Source organism: Myotis brandtii, unplaced genomic scaffold (assembly GCF_000412655.1).
Source record: "Myotis brandtii unplaced genomic scaffold, ASM41265v1 scaffold192, whole genome shotgun sequence".
NCBI lineage: Eukaryota > Metazoa > Chordata > Mammalia > Chiroptera > Vespertilionidae > Myotis > Myotis brandtii.
The window spans coordinates 1,195,327-1,218,625 of NW_005357159.1; the positions used below are offsets into that span (position 1 = coordinate 1,195,327).

Genomic DNA, 23,299 nt, shown 5'->3' on the forward strand with positions numbered 1-23,299 from the left:
CCTGGGTGAGGGGCTGATGGCTGTTTGCAGGCTGGCCAAGCCTCCCAGCGGGGACCCTCACCCCATGAGGGTGTGGCCATCCTGGGTGAGGGGCTGATGGCTGTTTGCAGGCTGGCCAAGCCTCCCAGCGGGGACCCTCACCCCATGAGGGTGTGGCCATCCTGGGTGAGGGGCTGATGGCTGTTTGCAGGCTGGCCAAGCCTCCCAGCGGGGACCCTCACCCCATGAGGGTGTGGCCGCCATCCTGGAGGGGCTGATGGCTGTTTGCAGGCCCCCAGTCACCCAAGCTCCCAGTGGAGGCTGGCTGGAAGCAGGTATCTGGGATTTATTTATCTTCTATAATTGAAACTTTGTTGCCTTGAGCGGAGGCCACAGCCAGCCAGGGCAGGCTGGAAGCTTGACTTCCTTCATCACCAGGGCAACCAAGCCTCCTGCTTGCTCCAGCTCCGTGGCTGTCGGCCGCCCTCTTGGTTGGGTTAATTTGCATATAGTAGCTCTGATTGGCTGGTGGGCGTGGCTTGGGGCATAGCAGAGGTAAAGTCAATTTGCATGTTTCTCTTTTATTAGATTAGATTAATTCTCAGTCCTTGATCTTGGAATAATTTCCTCATGCTTACCAACTGTGTCATTTGGAAATTTTGTCACTTATCACTGTGTGGCCCATGGTCTAAAGGACATAGGAACCAAGGAACCAGTTGCAAAAGGACTAGACAGAAAATAAAGGAGGGTAAACATGCAAAGGAACAGGAAAAGGAAATTGATAAAATTAGTGAGGAGATGCCTAAAAGGAAGGGTAGTTTTCTTTTCTTTTTTGAAATTTATTGTTTGGTTATTTTTACTATTTGGAAATTGAAACTGATTTCAAACACTGTGATCCCAATTTTAATAAACCAGAGTTAGTTTTATAAGGGCAGAACACATTTTATATGCTCCATCCCTTCCCCACTCTCTGGTGGGTATCAGACATTATCGAGTTGGGCAGAAAAGCCTGCAGTGGCCAGACGGGTCATGGTGGTTTCTCTGTTGCTCATAGTTAATAGCCTTAGATTGTCTCTGTGATGTCCTGAATCCCTCCCTACAGAAACCTAACCTCCCAGACTTATAAAATTTAGGCCCTTTGGGATAGTCAAAGCCCAATATTGAATATCAACAGAAGCAGGGTACCTTGTCAAAAGAAGCATGAGGAATCCCTTGTGTTCCTTTGGTTTCATGGGTTTTCAAGGTCCTAAGGGAAAGGCAGAATTTGGAGGTCAAAAATGCATTCTTATTTGGGGTGGGGAGGAGTGTAATAAAATCTTTGTAGAATGTCCCCATTTGAGTTAGACTCAGACGGAGGTTGACACTAGTGTCCTAGGGCTTCTGTAACCAAGTACCACAAACTGGGTGCCTTCAAACACAGAAATGGACTGTGTCGCCGTTCTGGAGTCTAGACGTCTGCAATCAAGGTATCAGCAGGGCCCAGGCCCCTCTGGAACGTGGGAGAATCAGTCCTTGCCTCTTCCCAGATGCCAGTGGTTTTCCAGTCATCTTTGGCATTCTTTGGCTTGAAGCTGCATCACTCCAGTCTCTGTCTTCATCATCACAGTGTTCTCCCTCTGTCTTTTGTCTTCACATGACTGTGTTCCTATGAGGACACCAGTCACATTGGATGGGGGCCCATCGGACTGCAGCATGACCTCAGCCTAGCTAATCACATCTGCAACAACCTTATTGCCAAGTAAGGTCCCATTCTGAGATACTGGGGATTAGGACCTCAGTGTATCTAATTCACACCATAACAATAATGATGCTGTTCTACAATTCACTGAGTAAAATGGTCTGTGTCAGCTATTATCCCAAGAGCCCCAAATGACTGGAGCTGGTGAGAAGAACGTTGCTGGAACCAGCAACCTCACTGGTTTTATCCAGAGGTGGTGTGATTTCTCAAGTTCTTATCTATACATATAAAAGCCAAGCAACTGGAATGACAGAATGACCAGAATGACCAGTCGCTATGATGAGCACTTTGGCAGCCAACCGGCCTGATTGGTGCCCCGATCAGCCCCAATTGGCCCCCCACACCCCGATTGGGGCGGGGCCAGCCGGCCAACCACCCGCGGCCCCTCCCCACCACCAGCCCGACCCCAATCAGCCCCCATTGGTGCAGGACGACCGGACCCCACCTGTGCACAAATTTGTGCAGCAGGTCTCTAGTCTATATATATAAAAGCCTGAACAACCGGCCGACTGGCCAACTGGCTGGTAGTTATGATGCATACTGACCACCAGGGGGCAGATGCTCAACTCAGGAGCTGCCGAGTGACAGCAACTTTGCAGAGTGCCCTCTTGCACTCTGGGACCCCTCAGGGGATGTTGGACTGCTGGTTTCAGCCCCATCCCTGCAGGCCAGAGGGACCCAGCTCACTCTGCAGATGCCCTTCAAGCCCGGGTGCCGCCCCAGGTGTGTGGCCAGCTGGGGAGGGACCACGAGAGGTTGGCTCTAGGGCATGTTCAGCCCATCTCACCCTGCCAGCCACCTTCTAATTAATTTACTTTCAATGTGCACAAATCTGTGCACCGGGCCTCTAGTCCTAAATAATGATGCAGTGTATGTAGCACATCTCCAGTAAACAATGACATTTCTAGAGTTAAACAGACTGATAACCTTCAAAGAAAGAGCAGGAATCATATAAAAGATTATGGTCATTAGGCAATACATTTTCCTTAAGAGCTGATTTCTAATCCATGTAATAGATCACTGAATAAAGAGTTAGAAGTAGGCTTGAGTCTGAGTCACACTGGCTGCTTAAGCAAATCACTTCACCCCTCCAGGCAATACATTTTCCTTAAGAGCTGGTTTCTAATCCATGTAATAGATCACTGAGCAAAGAGTTAGGAGAAGTAGGCTTGAGTCCAAGTCACACTGGCTGCTTAAGCAAATCACTTCACCCCTCTGAAACCCACTTACCCACCCAATAATTTGTTCTGTGGTGGAAGTATACATCATGCCTGCCCCACCAGGAACCTGAAGAAACTATGCCCTACAAACTGTTCCTGCAGAATAGGAAGGGACCGTATTTATACTTTATTCACCCCCTGAAACAACCCACCACAGATCTCCCTCAGTGACCTCTGTTGCCTCCCAAAGATAAACAGACCCATCCTACTTCTGTCAGGAATTTGAAATTGGGAACCAAGAAACTATGAAGTATTAAAGTGGAAACTAGAATTGTAAAATATGAGACAAAATTGGAGCTAGAAAGGCCCTCATGACTTGTGTGTTTTGGTAGCATATTACCAATAATTAGGTTAATAATTAATCAACCCTTTCCCTGAAGTTCACATTTTTTAGTATGACAGTGATTTTTAACTGGTGTGCCGCAAGAATGCAATCCCTGACTAGTCAGGGGCACTGACCTTTTTTCCCTTAGGTTGGCAAATAAAAAAATGACAACATCCAACACAACAATAGCCATCTGGTGTGGGTAAATCAAACTTCTATCTATTTTCTTTGTCAGATCAGCAAAAAACATATTTTTTGGTGTGCCACAGAATTTTGGCAATTAGTTTATGTGTGCCAGGAGGTGAAAAGGGTTGAAAATCGCTGGTATAACACATCAATAACACGAATTTATTTATACCTTACCTTATTTCAAGTATTTGGAGATTAAAGTATTTGCAGTAGACGTTTGTTTTGCCTGCCTGGCATCCTACTTTATTCTGTGACTGACACTCCACTTATTTTGAAGACCGGGTCCTTCCCCAACTCCAAGTGTTTCCTGTCAATCATAGTACCCCACACACTGGCCATGGAGACGGGCCTGTGACCTTTCAGGCAGGCCAATCGAGTGCTTCCCCGGGACTTTCAGGATTAAATCTGTGGAGACAGGAAGTCCTTCCTGGGGACCGAGGTGCTGCTGGCTGCCACACCTCTATCTATGTGTGGAGGAAGCCAGGAGCATGAGGTCAACACATAGGAAGAGGTGAGACATGGAGAATCCTCGCATCATGTGTGTTCCTAAGGCTTGCTGCACCCCTCCCCTTCTCCCTGTATGAGTAGATGAGCCAATAAGTCCCTTTTTGCCTAAGCTAGTGGGTTTCTATTACTTCTAGCCAAGAGTCCTGGCTACTATAGAAGCTGATATTAAGGTTTCTTTCATTTTGTTTTTTTAATGTCTAAAATGGTATCTTCAAACTTAAGCAGAAAAGTCTACTGGGAAAAATACCTTGAGGCACCGTTTTCCAAAAGAGCAAAATCTAAGATAGTGGTTACAGGAGAAAGGCCCTAAAGATAAACTACTGCACAGGAACTTACAGGTTTCGCACAATCCCTTATCCACACTATACCACAGAGGTGTCTATAATGAAGGGAATACCTTCACAGGCCCGTACTATCTCATAGAAAGCACGAAATGAAGGTCATGAAGTGCTCTGAGCAACTTGGAAAACAATAGTTTTTAAATCTATTGTATAAATGCATCATATATAGGAATGGTGAATTTAGATAAATTTCTCAGTCTTTCTCTTGCTCAATTTCCCTTTCTGTAAAACGGGAGTAACAATGCCTCTCTTGAGGGGAGGTTCACAGAATCAGCAGTAACATACAGGGCAAAGTAGGTTTACAGTTGCAAGTACACAAAACAGAGTTTATTCTTGTATTAATATTTATTAGTTACTGTATTATTTATTTGTATTAAACTGTAAAGCCACTTTTGCCCACCCCGGCATACATGAAGCTGGGAGAACATGACTCCTCTACGGCTGATATGCCAGAAAAGGAGAGAATGCTAACTATCCGGGCATCTTTTGGAGTTGAAAGACATTTTGAAAGGGGGGCTTTTGGGGGACCTAGTTTTCTGCAGAGATTATATGTTTATTAGGTCCTGGGGGAAGAGGCAGGAGAGCTACCCCAGCCCTAAGAGACACGAGGATCCTGTGCTCTGGGAACACAGTTTGGGAACACCTAAGCAGGGCCGCATTCCCTACAGGAGCAGTGGCAGCGGAAACAGTGGCGGCCCAGCACGAGCCTGGCAGGGGTGAGCTGCACCCAAGAGTGTGAGCTTATTTATGAATCAGTGAGGAAAATCTGGAACTTCCAAGAATACTTGGGAGAGGACTTTTCAGGGGACTGGGATCCTGCATAATGTGAGGGAATCCCAAGTCAGCAAAATTTGGGTATAAAAGCTAATGTGACTTTATTCTTAAGAAGAACGTGTTGATCATTGAAATCGTTGGGTTCCATATGTAACAGGATTTGGTACCTGAGTATGAGCCTAATAAATAGCTGTCCTGTCATCCATTGTAAGATATCTCTCTATAGAATTCTAAGATTGGCCAGAGCTCTGAGAAGGAGGTCACACGATGTCCTCTGTGTTAGTTAAAAGCAACATTAAGAATTTAGACTTGCTGAGAATGGAATAGTTTACTGGCTTACATGTGCCCTCACCTCATTCCATCAAGACGCTGAGATGGCTAAGCAAAATAAAATGCCCCAAGATTACCTTTATGCACCAAAGTTTCAGGTACGTATTAAGGTACTTTGACTCACACTAGCATCATCTACATTTTACAGTACAAAGTTCACTTTTTTTCTGGGGAAAAAAAATTCAATACTTTAGAAGTGCTTTTGTACCGACTCTAATATTTTGTCAAACATACCACTAATGACAAAAAAGTAAACTTATATACACCTCATGGGACAGGAATTATCACCAAGCATTTATGTCAAATGGGTTTTAAAAAAGTTCATAAATTTAGTAAACAATTAACCAAAATACTATCGTGGAAGCAAAGAAAGACAAATAGGCTAAAATTTCTTTCAGATTGTACCTTTTTAAGAAAAATTTCAACTTGTTCATCATTTTTCATCTTCTTTGTATGACAATGCTAACACTGAGTGAGTGCCAGCCACCACACATTCACCAGCTTTTGTCTTCAGTGTAGACCGGGCAATGGCTACAGAGCTCAGGGAAGGAGGTGAGCAGCCATGCCTAGAGCAATTAAGAAGAAAAAGTTCCTCACTAGGGTGTATGGTGATTGCTAATGTTCCCTGCAGCTGTAACTGTACAAGGAACAGTAGTCACTTTAATGAAATTTGGTATGGTTTTAGCAACATGCCTGCCAATTTTGGAGCTCAGTTTGGAACATAGCATATTTCTGCCTACTTACATAAATTAGTGGTAATTATGCTTTTGACAAAGGCGAGGTCAACCTATGAGGTTTTCTTCAGAAAAGAATTATCCTTCAAAGCTGAAGGGAGACTAATTCATTTAATCCTCACAACCACCCTAAAACGTAGGGACTATTGGTAAATATTTATTTAGCACTTACTATGTCCAGGCACTATGTATGCTAAATAAAATAGTCCTTTCAACAACTCTGGGTGGACACTGTTGTCAACCCCATTTACTAATGAGGAAAGTGAGACACAGGGAGATTAAGCAGTTTGCCCAAACTAAAGTTAAATGATGCCAGTCTGTATTATAGAACAGAGATCTGGCAGGGGTGTCCAAGTGTAATATTTCTAGCAACACCAACCAATTATTGAGTGCTAGCCATTTTACAATTTCTCCTTTAGTTATTCCAACAATCCTGTAAAGTAGATTTTCTTACCCTCATTTTACAGATAAGGAAACTTGAACATTGTGCTCACATCATGGCAGATTCCAACTGCTTTGTCATGCGTGAACATAGCCATTTCAGAAATTCTTGAAGCAGTCACTCATGATTTTCGGCTCTTAGAAACCCTCTGTGTATCATTCGGGCCTCAGAAATGTGGTGACTCTTTGCTTCCGGGTTCTCTTGAAATTCCCAGAGAACACAGAACCCAAGGAGGCACTTTAAGGTACACGCTCCTGACTGATGAGAAGAAACTATTTTACACGCCACCGTGCCGGGGTACAAGAATAGAAGGGAACAGAAAAAAAAAGGAAATCAGTAACATACCACAGGCACCTTACAAACACTGCCCGACCGCCTGACCTTGGCCATCCACATCTAACATCCTTCAGTTTTCAAGCGCGGTTCACAAATAGGGAGGCCGAGGGCACCACAGAAGAATCACTTTTAATATTCAAATACTTTATGAAACGATATGTAAGATTACCGTGTAGCCTACATCTCATTAGTCTCTGCTTTAAAAGCTTTCAGCAACAAGTCTGCCGCTAGCCCTGGGGAGAGGGCCCCGCTGAGCACCTTCCTTTCCAGGAGAGGAATCTGGCCCCGCACGGTGGGGTGGGTCCTGAAATGTTCTAGCACGCTCTCCTGAATGAGGTTCCACATCCAGATTTTCTGCTGCTTCTGTCGTCTGGTCATCAGCTCGCCGCTGGCAAGCATCAGGTCCTGGAATTCTCTCATTTTATCCCACATCTCAGCGATCCCCTCTCCAGTTCTGGAAGAAATACGAACTACCTATTGAGAAGGGAAAAACCAGAACTGTGTTACTTAAAATGATAGAACACACTTTCATGGGACTCCAACACTTGCCAATTCATTCTTACAGTCCAAGGACCCTAGGCAATGGCGAGGAGGAGACACTTTATTGATGTGTCAAAGTTAATATCCTGGGAAATGCACCGAGGTAACTACTAGGATTCCTAAGTGCACAGCAGAAATGAATTACTGATTCAAGGTCAAGTTTTCTAGCCCAGAGATTTATTTGGATTTATGATTGCTCAGATGGTGTTCAGAGGCATCCTGGGGAACTGTGAGAGGGTCGCAAGGATGAGAAGGGCCTTGCCAGGTAGGTTTCTTTAAGGTCTGAGTGCCAGAAAAATGAAACCCAGTTGAGCAACTCTATCCAAGGTGCCTGATTCAGCAAATGTTGAGAGTGGAACATCCAGCACCTGACTGCTCTGGACCCAACACACACGTGATTGGGGGAGGCTGGGAGCTAAAGGTAACTATGTCATCACTGCTCTCACTACAGTGATTACAGCTTAGTCTCTTTTTCAATCCTCACCTGAGGATATGTTTTTATTTTTAGGGAGAGGGAAAGAGAGAAACATTGATGGATTGTCTCCCATATACACCCCGACTGGGGATCAATCCCGAAACCTTTTGGTGTGCTGGACTTTGCTCCAACCAACTGAGCCACGTAGCCAGGGCAAGTTTAGTCTTTAATAACACAGAGTCCTCCTGCAGATGAAGCTGCCCACGTCAATATTATTGCATCACTTATTACAGGATTTTCCTTTTTCTTTTCCCTTGTTGAAAACAGCACCCAATGAGCATAATGGGAAGTTATCACTTCAAAAGCCTTTTCTGTCTTACTCAAACACTATTATAGATCATCAAATCATTAATTACTCCATAATCTTAAGGACGGTTCCTTTCGGAATGGATCTGCTATCACTTCCAAATGGCTCAGGTCAAGCATTAAGCAATCTAATCTATCACCTCACATCTAGTTGTTGGCATCTAGTGGTTAAAGAATTATATTTAAAAACATGACTACATACTCATAATTTTACATACAAGCAAAGACTGATTATATGTCTAGCTGGGGACTTCCATCCTCTAGCATGCCCAGTGTACTCAGGGTGAAAAATGCAGAATGGAGCGCAAGCTCACCCTTGGTCTCCAGACTTCTGAACGCTTGCGGAGTAATTTCAGCGCACTCACATACTCTGCTTGTATCCTCCGAGCTGGCACAACCAAGTCTCCGTCAGACTTGGTGATAGCTACCAGATCTGCCATCTCAATTATACCTCTTTTGATACCCTGAAGAGAAAAGGAGAAGAAAGTGATTTATCAGAAATATTTAATTTAATTACAGCAAACAAATGGGACACCCGTGGGTACTAAGGTTTTGAAAGTCGTACACTTCATTAACTAATGTCTTCTCTGCATCTTCCCAAGCCCTGGGTACCAGGAATCACAATTACTGACAGAAATTACTCAAAAGCATCACCTCTTGGGATATGAAAGTCATCTGTAATGCCTCTTTTCAGTTTAGAGCCTAACCTGCTGAAATCATTCAGAATTAGAGTAGATATATCATCAAGACACATGGCAGGAGACAGGCACATTGTCTCGTGAAGGATTCGTCTCATGTGCTAACAATACAAGATGCAAAAGCACCCACCATTGAGGTGCTTGAACAGAAAACACCTGTCACCACATCTGTTTCTGGAAACAAAGTCTGTGAAGTTTTCCTTAAGTGTTTACAGCGTTGTTGTTTTTTCCAATTTGCTATTGAGGAAAAATAACCTGATGGCTAAAAATGCCGCAATCTCTTGATTTAAATTACATTGCATTAAAACACTGGAAATCTAAGGCCAACCTTATTGGGAAAATGTAGATTTTTCCATCTAAGAGCAATATTTCTTTTCAAATATTTTTAAACATAATTTCTAATGATTAAATCTAATAGTTAATGTTTCTAGATTGCAGCATCCATAGTCTGCTGTCACTATTTTTTAAAAATTATACAATTGGGAGGAAGGTACTGTATAATAAAGAATTTATCTGTTCTTTGTCTAAGGTTCCTGGGAAGTAACCTCTAAACCCTTGGAATTTCCTGAGTGATAGGCATGTCTGTGTTATTCCATGGGTTCCTGGACTATTCTGAGTTCAGAATGGGAGCTGCCCACACCAGAAAGGGCAACCTTGTGATGAGCGGGTTGGGCCTTGGGCCTGACCTCTGGGGAAGGATGGGGGTGGGGGAGGGCCTGGGGACTGAGATCAGTCATGTGGACAATGGCTCGGTGAGTGGTGTGCGTCTATGTAAAGAAACCCTGATAAGAACTCCAGACACTGATGCACAGGTGAACTCCCTGGCAGGAGATACACATCAATGTGCCAGGAGGGAATGTGTCCTGAGGACAGAGAAGCTTCAAGTTTGGGACCCTTCCAGACCTCTCCCTGTGTCTCTTCGTTTGGCTGCTCCTGATTTATATCATCATAAAACTGTGACTGTAATACAGTGCTTCCCTGAGTTCTGTGAGTCATGCTAGTTAATCATCAAACCTGTGGGAACACCCCCACCCCACCCCCCCCCGGCATTTGTGGCCAGTTGGTCAGAGCCGTGGGTGGGCTGGGAACCCCAAGGCCTGCTGCTGGTGTCTGGAGTGAGGGCATCTTCTGGAGGACAGTGCCCTCCACCTGGGTATGCTGCCAACTCCAGGGAGTCAGTGCCGGATTTGCATTGCAGGAGGAAAGCAAGAATCCTATTTTACAATTCATAAACCATGATAGTGGGATCCTGATTAAAATCAAAGTGGTATCTCATGAGGAACTTCTGAGCCAACTGTACTACAAACACCATGTGACAGTGGTCCCTTCCTGTCGGAGCTGCCCATATATTACATCACTCCCATGTTCCATGTGAAAACATCTAAGTTGTATCATTAGCTCAAGGTCATAAATTCTATTACTATAGTTGGGAAAAATATACAGAATCTGCCTTTGACAAGTATTTCAGCCAATGTGGATGCTGATGTTTCTTTCCCCACACTAATATCAACTTAACTTACAAAAAAACACATTTGAAACTTGCACTTTCAGAGAGGTATGCTTTGTGTTTTGGGGAGGAAAAAGTCAAAACAATTACCTGCAATTCATCCCCTCCTGCTGGTGGCAGCAGTAAAACAAACATGTCAACCATATCAGCAACAGCAAACTCCGACTGACCCACACCTGAAATTTTAAATCACAACCATACACTAAAATGTTCACAGTAATTTGACTTTTTCAACTATACTGACCATCATTTCTATTCCACTTCATTCACTCAATCAGCCTCTCAACCCGATCCCACCTTAAACACCCACCTCTGCAGGACTTATTACACGTCTCACCCTACCAGCACACCTGTCATCCTTCCGTCTCTCCTGTCCTTCCCATTAGTCTCAGTCTCTAAAAGAATGGGGAACCCCGAGGCCTCCACTCCCTCCTCACGCCTGTGGCTTTCCTGGCTTCCCTTCATCAGTGAGCAGCTTGAGCACTGATTCTAACCTGCACTATGCCTGCCAATACGTTTTCTTGCCTTCTCATCCTTTTACACCAGCCTTGCAAACCCCTACCCACGGGTCAGTGCAGTTATCTGGCCTCTATAGGCACCTGGAGAAACTGCTTAAGTGAGGATCTAAAGCACTACTATAAGTTCAGGGGTTCCAATGTCTCCCGCAAATTCCTCACGGCCTGTAAAAGCAACATCCCTAAAAACCCTCAGGCAGCTCCTTCCCATTTCTCACAGTGGCCATACAAACAGTCAGTGTCCCATAATCTCTCCACATGGTGACGACCCTGGCACCTACTGCACAGTGAAATGACAGCAAGAACTTCCTCAGCTTCTCCCTCTCCCCTCCAGCTTCTGCCTCTCCCCCTCCAGCTTCTCCCTCTTTGTTATGGGGTGAGGCCACAACATTAGTAACAAAGAAACAGAATTTTCGGAGGATGAGGCCCAGAAATCAGGATTTTAAAAAGATTCCCAAGTGATTCTAATGTGCAGCCAAGGTTGAGAACCACTTCAATACATGCTCATTGTCTTCATCCAACTACTTCACATTAATCTCAATCCACTTACATCGGACTTCCACATCCCCCGCTCCATTAAACCCCTCTCAACACTCTCTCCTTCCTCAGTGTGGCAAACTTGCAGTTGCCCATTCAGCATTTATTCTTCCCTACTTCCTGGCCCCAGTGTTACTAGGAGACCATGGACCTGGTGCGAGACCATATTCTCCAGAGCCCCCTTCAGCTCCGGGTGATTAACGAGAGGAAGCAAGTCATTAGATGGGGTTTCCAGGAAAGGTGTACACTCTTCTGCCTGCCTTCTCCCTTCCTTATTCCCCCTTCTCCTTCCACTTGGAACATGGATGTGACAGGTAGTGCTTCATCAGCCATCTCTGAACCGAGAGCAACCTTGGGAACTAAGTGCTAAGAATGGGGCATTGAGGGCACAGTAGAGCCCCCACATCTGCTCAGGACACCTGCCTCCAAGCTTCTTTTATTTGCAAAAGAAATACACCTCTTTCTCATTTGAGTCACAGTTATTTTTGAGTCTCTAGGACGAGCAGCCAAATGCAACTTTGAGGTTTTGGGGTTTTTTAAAATATATTTGTATTGATTTTAGAGAGAGGAAGGGAGAGAGGTAGATAGAAACATTGATGAGAGAGAAACAATAATTGGTTGCCCCCTGCACACCACTCCTCCCCCCCCTCCCCCCACCACTGGGGATCGAGCCTACAACCCAGGCATGTGCCCTGACCGGGAATTGAACGGTGACCTCCTGGTTCATGGTCCGATGCTCAACTACTGAGCCACACCGACTGGGCATACACTTGGTTTTTATGGTCCTCTTCTCCCTGGATTCTCCTGTTACCACTAGGGCAACTTTCCCTCCATCCAGCCTCAGATGGTAGAGTTCCTAGCCTCCAGCCCCATCTCTATTCACATCTAGTCTTCATGCTCACGGCTCTAAGCATCCTGAGCACACTTTCGTCCTCTGAATGAGCCACATTCCCTGGCTCCTCTGTCTTTGCAAATGCCCTTTAGCCCATAATTTATGTAACTCCAATTCTTCCTTCAAGACTGAGTTCAACTGTCACCTCCTCTTGGAAGTCTTCCTTGATACCCCAAATCTGAATCAGGTTGTGTCACCAACGTTTATCACACAGTAACATAACAGATGGTCTCTCCACAAGAATGTTAATTTCTTGGGTTTCTATTTCAGTATTTTTACCACATAAAATTGTGCAATAGGGATATAAAAATGAAGTAACCATGGCCCTGTATTCAACAGGCACCCAACTATAATAATTTGGTTAGTGGACATTGCAGACCTCTGAACTGTGCTTAAACAAAATAGGTGTCATGTTAAAGTACCGTTTCCGTAGGTCATCCTGGCACTTACAGGTCTCCTCTGACACTCATTACCCATCACCTGTGCAACAGTTATCCAGATACATGGCTTAGTTTTCTTCTCTCTGAGGGCAGGATTATAGCCTATATATTCATATCTCTATACAGTCTGAGACATCTTGAATTTAATTATGCTCTTAGTAAATATCTGTTGAATAACCAATGAAATTAATTGTCACTCATCTTTATAGAGTTCATTGGAACAGTATTTTGTTAGGAAGCAGAAAATCACACTCACCTACAGTTTCAATAAGAATGATGTCATATCCCCCTCCTTCACACAACAGGATAGCTTCATTTGTAGTCCTTGTCACACCTCCCAAAGTTCCTCTAGTAGGAGATGGTCTGATGTATGCATTCATATCTCTTGATAACTCAGTCATTCGGGTTTTATCCCCCAAGAGTGATCCTAAAACACACAGTTACAATCACAGAACACCTATAAGGGCCAGTGATCAATGAGCCAACTGTTTTATGACATTTCTCCCCAAAACTCAAATTGTATTTCATATCATTGAGCTTTTCCCCCACACAGTATATACAATGCTCCCCAAGTAATTTTTTTAGCATTTCGAGCCCCTCAAAACCTATAATGGCTTCCCACTGACTAGAGCAGAGATGGGGAACCTTTTTTCTGCCCAGGGCCATTTGGATATTTATAACATCATTCAAGGGCCATATAAAATTATCAACTTAAAAATTAGCCTACTATATTTGGTCAAATATTTAATTAACCCACCCCTAATACCTTGGCAGGGCCAGACCAAATGATTTCGCGAGTCGTATGCGAGCCGGACATTCCCTACCCCTGGATTAGAGTTCAAATCCAGATTCTTCAGCCTGACATGGCCTGTCCAATTTCAGCTTCCACAAGGTCCCAAACCAACCTTGCATTCCAGCCAGGGCGGTTTCTTTACTGTCATCTTAACATTATGTTTATGGCTCTCAACTGGGGGTGATTTTGCCCCAGAGGAAATTTGGCAATACCTAGAGATATTTTTACTTGTCACAACTGGGGGTTAGGGTGCTGGTGGCACCGGGTAGGTAGAGACCAGGATATTGCTAAGCACCCTGCAATGTGCAGGATAGCTGCTGACACCAGGAATGCCAGTGCCAAGGTGGAGAAGCCTGGCTGTAACGTCAGCTCCCGCCCACAGGAGCATGTCTTACACATTTTGTATGCTGAATGCTTGTCCACAGTAGGCAATTAATTTAATTCCTATGGTGATTTACTGCAGTATTTTGGCAAACATCAATATTTGCAAATTCTGCAGAACGGAAAGCTCTGGAACTACGGAAATCACCTTGAACATCTTTCTTTTAGCCACATATTAACATCTGAGAATGTAGTGCTGTTCTAACCTGAATTTCCATTTTCACTCTGCCTAAGAGCTAACTTTCCCACATAAAGTTGATGCTAAACATTGAGAACTTGCTTAAAAACACGATCTTTTCCCGTATGGTCCCAATGTAGAGTTCTCATAGGTTCTAATTCTGGAGCACAGACTCACCACATGTCTCAACTACCTTATTTACTGCACTTGAAACTTCTTTCTAAAGTAATTTTCTGCATGAAATCCTCTCTGTAAGTCAACAATCTGCCAAAGCTATACCTGAAATCACTATCCTGTAGATCCTAACACACTGAGCTCCACATTATGAAATTACTCTCCCATGTAATTGTCTTTGCCAGTGAATCCAAAACTGTTGGGTGCAGGCCCTTAGGAAGGTCTCAAAGCTACTGCAGGACGTCTGTGAATGCAAAGCACAAGGTTTGCTTCTCAAACCTTAATGTAATGCTATTTTTCAAATGTGTATACTGTTGTAGTAGTGAGGTAGAAATCTGTACTTATAGTATGCTGTGTATCTCTGTTTATTTTTTTTCTTTCAACGTCTATATTTTGTTTTACCTGGGAAAGGGACCATCATTTTGGGTTTGAGAAAGGTCAGGAGCCACATAGCTATGCAACTTGGATCAGACTATTTTATGTCACCATTTCTGCTAGTATTGCCCCAAGCTATTATTTTCTTTTTTTAAAATATATATTTTATTGATTTCTTACAGAGAGGAAGGGAGAGGGATAGAGAGTTAGAAACATCGATGAGAGAGAAACATCGATCAGCTGCCTCCTGCACACCTCCCGCTGGGGATGTGCCCGCAACCAAGGTACATGCCCTTGACCGGAATCGAACCTGGGACCCTTCAGTCTGCAGGCTGACGCTCTATCCACTGAGCCAAACCAGTTAGGGCCCAAGCTATTGTTTTCTTTTGCTATTGCAAGTATTCTAGAGTATTATGGGGGGTGGGTGTGGGGGGAAAGGTAGTCTTCTCACCTATATGGAAATGAGGGCCACTATAAAAAATTCTTCATTCAGGTATATACCTTTAACAAAATTCTTAGACTATAAAGAAGACACTACATTGATATAAATTTTATCTTGAACCTTGTAAACATAAATTTTATTTTATAATTAACCTTTTATTATAGTGAATCAAAAACTGTGAATGTTCTCAAATTTCTCAATGGGTGGCAACATGAATTGTTGTCAACCTCTCTATTAATCTAAAGCCCCAGAAATACGATTATATCCTCTTTACTTTTTAGCCTTAAACCCACAGGATGCAAAGCAAACAATTCCACACAAAGCACGCGGTACTTCCCCATTCACAACACACACTACTTTGTAATGGCCTGTGATTCTCTCATAAGAAATAAAGCTCCATAAGGCCAGGAGGACTGTGTTTTATTCACTGTTAGACGATACAGTACTTCCTTGCACAATGCCTCACCTATAGTAAGCACTGAAATATTTGTTCAATGGTAACTGTAATGTGAGAAGCTTAAATCATATAGGGGGTAAGAGAAGAAAAACCTTTCCTATTTGTATAGAACGCTTTATGTTTTCCTTAAATGATCCTTTGGGGAACTACCTTTATTCATTTTCTCTGATGAGCTGCAAATTAAACTGAGTGACTGCATGACCTCGAATCAGTAAGTAATTGCTGAGCGAGCACCGTGAGCAGTGTACTATGCTAAGTGCTGTAGTGGGACAGTGGGATACTAATGGGCCCTCTAAGAGCTTTCTGTTCAACTGAACATGTCATGAAAACAGGTGACAAGTTCTAAAGCTATAAGGCTTGTGTGTGTGTGTGTGTGTGTGTGTGTGTGTGTGTGTGTGTGTGTGTTTAAGCTTAAGAGATGTTACAACAATAAGAGGAAAATAACGAATGAGGAAGGACCCATTTTCTGAATTGTGTAGAAGCTGATGCAGCCAAGAAAAACAGGAGGGAAGAGGGGCCGAGCCTCAGGCGTGATATACAAAGAGATGAAATTTGCTTTTAATTATCTTCAACTTGCGGCAGTGTTCTCCTAGTTCTCTAAGTACCCAGGCCACTCCTGGCCTAACCTTGGCTGTAGAGCCCAATACCTTCTTCAGTCTCCACCTCACCCCCAGAACTCCCTTCCTTCAGTGAGGCCAAACTCAGCTCGAGGGTAGAAGTCACCTGACTGTGCCAATTCCCACTAACTTGTAACAGGGAGCCCCCTAAGCCCCTGCTCTGCAATTTAAGAAGAGTTGGCAATACTCACCACCACTGGTACAAGAAGAAGGGTCCACAGCCAGCACAGACAATTTGTGCCCTCTCTCAGTAAGCATCTTTCCAAAATATTCTATAAAGGTTGATTTTCCGGCACCAGGGGGCCCAGATAATCCTACAGTGAAAGAGATCTTCTGATTTAATAAATGATGATTTCTATTAAAATGTTAACTTCCTTCTGTGTCTCCTAATTTATTAAAACCATTATTGTATTTTAACATTTCCGAAAGCAGTAAACAAAAATCCATTTATCTATCTAATTCCTAAGTAATAGAGATATAGGAAGGAAACCATTCTGAGTTCCCCATGTGCCCCAAATTCGCTTTTTAAAATTACAAAATGTGATCTACTTTTTACTATAATGTAGATCTTTGGAACAGACTTCATCACCTATGTTATTAATGTGCTGAACTTCTACAACATCTGCCTACCTCTCATCATGATCAGTAGTTATTACACCTACCCATATTCTGTACACTTTATCTTCCCATTAGAAAAAATAACGCGTTACTCTAGGAATTGCTAGTGATTGAGAAAATAATTTTCTACTTATACATTTTTCCCATCTCGCCCATAATTCAAAGAATCCTATATAATAATAGGCCAATATGCAAATTGCCCAAACGGCAGAATGATGCACACTGACCACCAGGAGGCAGACGCTCAACACAGGAGCTGCCCCCTGGTGGTCAGTGCGCCAGAAGCTGGGCTCACAGCTGGCGAGCACAGCAGTGGTGGCAGGAGCCTCCGCGGCAGTGCTAAGGATGTCCAACTGCTGGCGGGGAGCGGGCCTAAACCGTCAGTCAGACATCCCCTGAGGGCTCCTGAACTGCAAGAGGGCACAGGCCGGGCTAAGGCCCCCCCCCCCGCCCCGAGTGCACGAATTTTGTGCACCAGGCCTCTAGTATAATATAAACTGAATCCTGAAAATAATTATTTGTCTTAAGAAAGGCAGAGGGTATTATGCTAAGTGAAATAAGTCAGGCAGAAAAAGACAAACACCGTATGGTTTCATTTACATATGGAATTAAAAAAAAAAGTACAACAAAAAACACACACAAAACTAAAAAACAAACAAACAAACAAAAACCAGACTCATAGAAACAGAGACCAAAGGGATGGTTGCCAGAGGGGAGAGGATGGAGGAATGAGTGAAAAGGGAAAGGGGAATATAGCCATTAATATTGTGATAAGTTTACACGATGACCGATTATTACTAGAATTAGTGGGGTGATCACACTGTAAGGTATAAAAATGTTGAATCACTACACTGAAACTAATATAACTACTTGAAACTACTATAACTACTATAAGATTGTAAACCAACTACACTTAAATAAAAATATATATTTACTGAATAAAAGGAAGAAAGGGAAGGAGGGTGGGAGGGAGGGTGGGAGAGAGGGAGAGGGGAAATTCCCCTACTTGGAGAGTGAGTAAAGCATGGCAGGTAAGGGCACAAACTCAGGAGCCACTCGCCAGTTCTCTTTCTAGTTCTGCCTTTGATGAGCTATGTAATCTTGGGTAAGTTACTTAACTCTTCTGTACATAGGATGTGCTGCAATAAAATGGATATAACAGCACCTATCCCTTCAGGTTGTTATAAGGATTAGGTGAGTTAATATTGACAATATGTTTAAAACAGCTCATGGCATAAAGTAAAAGATATATAAGTGGATGTTCAATAAAGTATATAACACATAAGCATTTAATTGTAACTATATTCAAAAGTATGGATGGCATACATAGTATGCTTGGTTCCGGGCAGGTCTCTGTCTTAAACCTCTCTATGGGTGCTCAATAAACATTTGTTGCTTTTATTTATAATGGGAATAAAGTAACTGCAACAAAGACACAGGTTTATCCAGCCTCATAAGAGCAAAATGGAAGAACCCAAAAGGCACTAAGAAATGGCAAGTTGCCAGTCATGTGTGGTTACTGGTTAACACCACATATTTCTGGGACATTTTTTCTTCAAAGACTCTTTAAAGCCTAAGAGAGAAATACTTTGTCAGCACTAAAATTTCTTTGGGAGTTTGCTAGTTTGTCTGCATAAAGATTATTAACACCCTGTGTAGTATTCTCAGTGAGGGCAGAAGAATAAGATGTAAGACGTGTGAAAAGTAACACTCTTTAAAGCATTTATGCCCTGTTACCCTAAAAATTAAAAGGTTTTCGTCCCCATATCACCAATGAACTGAAACATAAAAGTGTAATGTCAGTCAATTTTTAAGTATACTTACTCATTCCTCACAAAATCTCTGCACTTTGCCCAACACTGTGAATTGTTTTTAGTGAGAGGTTGGTTGGAATCACCTAGTTTGCCATCATGAACAGCTCTCATGCCACCCAAAACTGACTTGCTTAATTCCTAATGGTTAAACATATCTAAATTGTTTTTAAAATGCACAATTTCAAAAATACAACAAGCTTATATGCAATTACAGAAACAAGTCAACTATTTAAGAAATCAAGTGAACATTTAATATTTTTAGACAGCAAATAAATATGGTCTCCCCTTTAAAATACATTTTGGTAATGAGATGGTTGTGCTTGGAGGCAAACCACTCCCAGAAACTCTAACAAAAGTGTCTGAGAGAAGTGAGACTTGCCTCTAGAAAGACCAATGAAACAGCCAAGAAGTAGAGTTTTAAAATGTGACATGGATTATAATTGAATAACCACAAAAATTGGGAATTCACTCTAGACTAGTAAGCAGAAGGACTACCGAGACAAAGAAATAAACTAGTTAACAGTTCTTCCTATTCATATTTCTGTGTGGGAGACATAACAAAATTCTTGCCAATAGAAAACTTATATTATTCTTTTTTTTTTTTTAAGAGAGAAAGAGAAACACTGATGTGTGAGAGAGACATCAATTGGTTGCCTCCCTTACTCACCCTGACTGGGGATCAAAACTGCAACCTGGGTACGTGCCCTGACTGGAAATCGAATCCACGACCTTTCGGTGTATGCGATGACGCTCCAACCAACTGAGCCACCTGGCCGGGGCCTTGTTATTCTTTTAAAATACAGAGCCTGGTTCAAATGGCCAGAAATCCTTTTTTTCAATATACCAAGACTAATATTTACAGTGAAAAAACATTTAAAATTCCTAACATCAAAATAACGAGATACCATCTCACACCTGTCAGAATGGCTATCATCAACAAAACAACAAAGGACAAGTGCTGGAGAGGATGTGGAGAAAAAGGAACCCTCGTGCACTGCTGGTGGGAATGCAGACTGGTGCAGCCACTGTGGAAGACAATATGGAGTTTCCTCGAAAAGTTAAAAATGGAACTCCCATTTGACCCAGTAATCCCACTTCTAGGACTATATCCCAAGAAAACAAAAACACCAATCAGAAAGGATATACGCACCCCTATGATCATAGCAGCATAATTTACAATAGCTAAGATTTGGAAACAACCTAAGTGCCCATCAGCAGATGAGTAGATTAAAAAACTGTGGTACATCTACACAATGGAATACTATGCCGCTATAAAAAAGAAGGAACTTTTACCATTTGCAACAGCATGGATGGAACTGGAGAGCATTATGCTAAGCAAAATAAGCCAGTCGGAGAAAGATAAATAGCACGTGATCTCACTCATATGTGGGATATAATGATCAACATAAATTAATGAACAAGAATAGATCCAGAGACAAATGGCAGGGGAGCGGGGGTGGGGTGGGGTAGAGAGCAATCAAAGGACTTGTATGCATGCATATTAGCAAAACCAATGGACATAGACACTGGGGCAGTGGGGGCTTGCCAAGGGTGGGAATGGCTACAGGGGGTGGGGGGTCAAGTGGGGAAAAAGGAGACATATATAAAACTTTAGACAAAAAAAAAAATCCTAACAAAATTCTGAAAAGAACAAAAATCCCCATTAGAATGCACATTATTTAGACTTTTTTTTTTTTAAGAGAAAACTTAGAAAAATATTTCCTGGACAGATTAAGAAAAAGAAAAGAAAAGACTGACCCACTCGAAATGCCCGTGGTTTTCCTTTATTTAATTGTTCTTGTTCTTTGTGGTAGACCAACACTTTCTGAAGAAGCACCTGGGCCAGCTCTTTTTTCCTGTGGTGAGTTGATTCTATAAGAGTTATAGCCTCTGCTAAGCAGGCCCTTTGCCCTTGGATTAGACCAGTATAAAGTTTATCCACAAGTCTTTGTTCTTTATCAGAAAGTCCTTCTGTATGTTCCTTTAAGGTTGTTTGTACACATAACTGTCTCTTTAAACCATTGGACAGCAGCATCCACTTTGTACAAGGAAGTCCAAGAGAATCAGATGACCGAGCACATGGGCCTCCTAACCTGAGATGAGTTCTTGAGTGCAAGATGAAGTGGTAACGTCGGAAAGGTGTTCGCAAAAGGCCTTTCAGGAAGCACTGGTGAGGATGGAGCAGCACTGGGATGTTCATTTTGTTTGTAGCTGAAGAAAACACCGGACGTTTTTTGGCTCAGTGTGATTTGTAACACCCTAAAAACAACGACAACAACATATTTTTGCCAGTTCAACACACAATTAAGATGCTGAAGTAGTAAAACTACAAGTTTAGTGTTTTTGCTATATTCTAAAACACACATAATCAGGGTTCTTGGTAGTACCAATGGGTTAAAGTTTCTTACCAAACTTAAGAGAGAAGACCCCTCCTTGCCTGCAGTGAATATTCTGAATAACCCAGATCATGGAACTACTGCTCTTGGTGAAGGGCAATGTACATACATATTTTCTTGTAAACAGAAAACAAATTCACACACACAAAAAAAAACAGTCGGGCAGAAATTTTACGTCATGCTTAGTTTCTTCTGACTACAGATTTTACATTCACCTCAACAATTTTCTCAGATCAAACCCTATTCTGAAGCTCATTCAAAATATTTTTTAACTTTTTTTTATTTGTTTGGGGTTTGTTTGTTTTTTTAGAGAGAGAGAAGGCAGAAGGAGAGAGAGAGAGAAACATCAATGTGAGATCGAACATCCCCTTACTGGGACGGAACTTGCAACGTGGGCATGTGCCCTGACATGGAATCTAAGTGGTGACTTTGAAGCACGGGACAATGCTGAACCAAGTCACACCAGCCAGAGCCAAAATGTTTTCTTTAAAAAATCCCTCTGCTGATAGCTAGTCTCAGCACAATATATGTGACTAGTAGTGCAGGCACTTGAGGTATAAATTTAGATAGAGTATGTATTTAATAGACTCACGCTGGAACACAGATATTTGCAAAGAATGGCCTAACATACACACACAAATGACAACAAGCCTTCATGTGAAATGAGCTATGAGGACTGTATTCCAACCAGATCGGTGTAGCAAAGTAGAGTCAGAACCGCCTGGGTGCTTATTTAAAATGCACGTTCTCAGCCCCACGAATCAGAATCTCTTTACGTAAGCACACTAAAGGTTGAACCACTATGGGATTAGTTGAGGATCCTTTACTTAAATTTACTGACCTTCTCTACTTCAAACTGTATTAGACAATGAAAGCTCAGTATGCTGAGAGTCAGGAAAATACAGAGGTTAAGAACCTCAGTAACTCCGAGTCTCTGCCACTTAAGCTATTATGACCGTGGGCATCTTAACCACTCTGTGCCTCAACTTTCTTGTAAGAGAAAAGGTAAGAGAATAGATGGCTGTGAGAATGGAATGAGTTCATGCAAAAAGCTTGGAACAGTGCCTAGCACACAGTAAGAGCTCAATAAATGTTAGCTTTTATTATTATTATACCAATTTATAAAACCTTAGTAAAAAATTAGGTCATAGACCAAGTTTGCAGTGGCAAACAAAAACTTACATATTGTCTACCGAGTTTGGGTTTATGATTATTTGAAAATTTTGGTTTTCAAGTACCTCAGAGCACAATGAAATAAATTATTTTATTACTCCAAAGTACCTCTAAATTGTACTTCAAGGCCAATCAACACAAAAAATAATTTTATCTAAATAACATTCTATTAGGAAAAGAAATAAATGTTTTAAGTTTGTTTATTACAGTGATGGCGAACCTTTTGAGCTCGGCGTGTCAGCATTTTGAAAAACCCTAACTTAACTCTGGTGCCATGTCACATATAGAAATTTTTTGATATTTGCAACCATAGTAAAACAAAGATTTATATTTTTGATATTTATTTTATATATTTAAATGCTATTTAACAAAGAAAAATCAACCAAAAAAATGAGTTCGCGTGTCACCTCTGACACGCATGTCATAGGTTCGCCATCACTGGTTTATTAGAACAAAAACTGCTCATCATTTTTCTGTTTGGGTGGGAGAAAAAGTAACATCTTCTGTTTGTACAAAATTAAGTCTTATTCTAAAGGGATAATGTATTAAAAATGTGTAAAAATGTTTCTAAAAAACAATTTTAAAACATTCATTACTACCCTTGACACAAACACTCAAAAGGACATTTAAAACAAACAAAATACAGTTGCAATCTATCTATATCTATCTATCTATCTATCTATCTATCTATCTATCTATCTATCTACACTAATAAAAGAGAAACCTAAAAAACAATTTTAAAACATTCATTACTACCCTTGACACAAACACTCAAAAGGACATTTAAAACAAACAAAATACAGTTGCAATCTATCTATCTATATCTATCTATCTATCTATCTATCTATCTATCTATCTATCTATAATAGAGAAACATGCTAATTAACCAGGACGCTATAACAGGTCGATCGGACAGGAGGAGGTTGTGCGCGCAGCACTGGGGGTGGGGCGGCAGGGGCCTCCATGGGCCTGTGTTGGGGGAGGGCCTGATCAGCAGCAGCCATTGCTGCTTCAAGGGCCGGAGAGGGAGGCAGGGCCGGACTGGCGACTCAAGGG

At 42.2% G+C, this 23,299-nt stretch overlaps 1 protein-coding gene across 5 annotated transcripts in view; it reads right to left on the bottom strand.

Moving 5' to 3' along the window:
- MMAA (methylmalonic aciduria (cobalamin deficiency) cblA type) overlaps positions 1-23,299 on the bottom strand; it is a 33,427-nt gene that overhangs the window by 4,195 nt on the left and 5,933 nt on the right. For 4 of the 5 annotated variants that reach the window (XM_005864865.2, XM_014538512.1, XM_005864863.2 and 1 more), the window contains exons 2-7: positions 20,433-20,933; positions 16,434-16,556; positions 13,082-13,252; positions 10,532-10,617; positions 8,551-8,700; positions 7,026-7,389 (exon numbers count right to left, since the gene is read on the bottom strand). In XM_005864865.2, coding sequence (XP_005864927.1) covers positions 7,093-7,389; positions 8,551-8,700; positions 10,532-10,617; positions 13,082-13,252; positions 16,434-16,556; positions 20,433-20,874 — 1,269 coding nt within the window. In that variant the 5' untranslated portion in view covers positions 20,875-20,933 and the 3' untranslated portion in view covers positions 7,026-7,092. Of the gene's footprint in view, positions 1-1,164; positions 1,226-7,025; positions 7,390-8,550; positions 8,701-10,531; positions 10,618-13,081; positions 13,253-16,433; positions 16,557-20,432; positions 20,934-23,299 lie in introns of those variants that run through there. The other variant, XR_001361850.1, reaches the window with a different exon arrangement.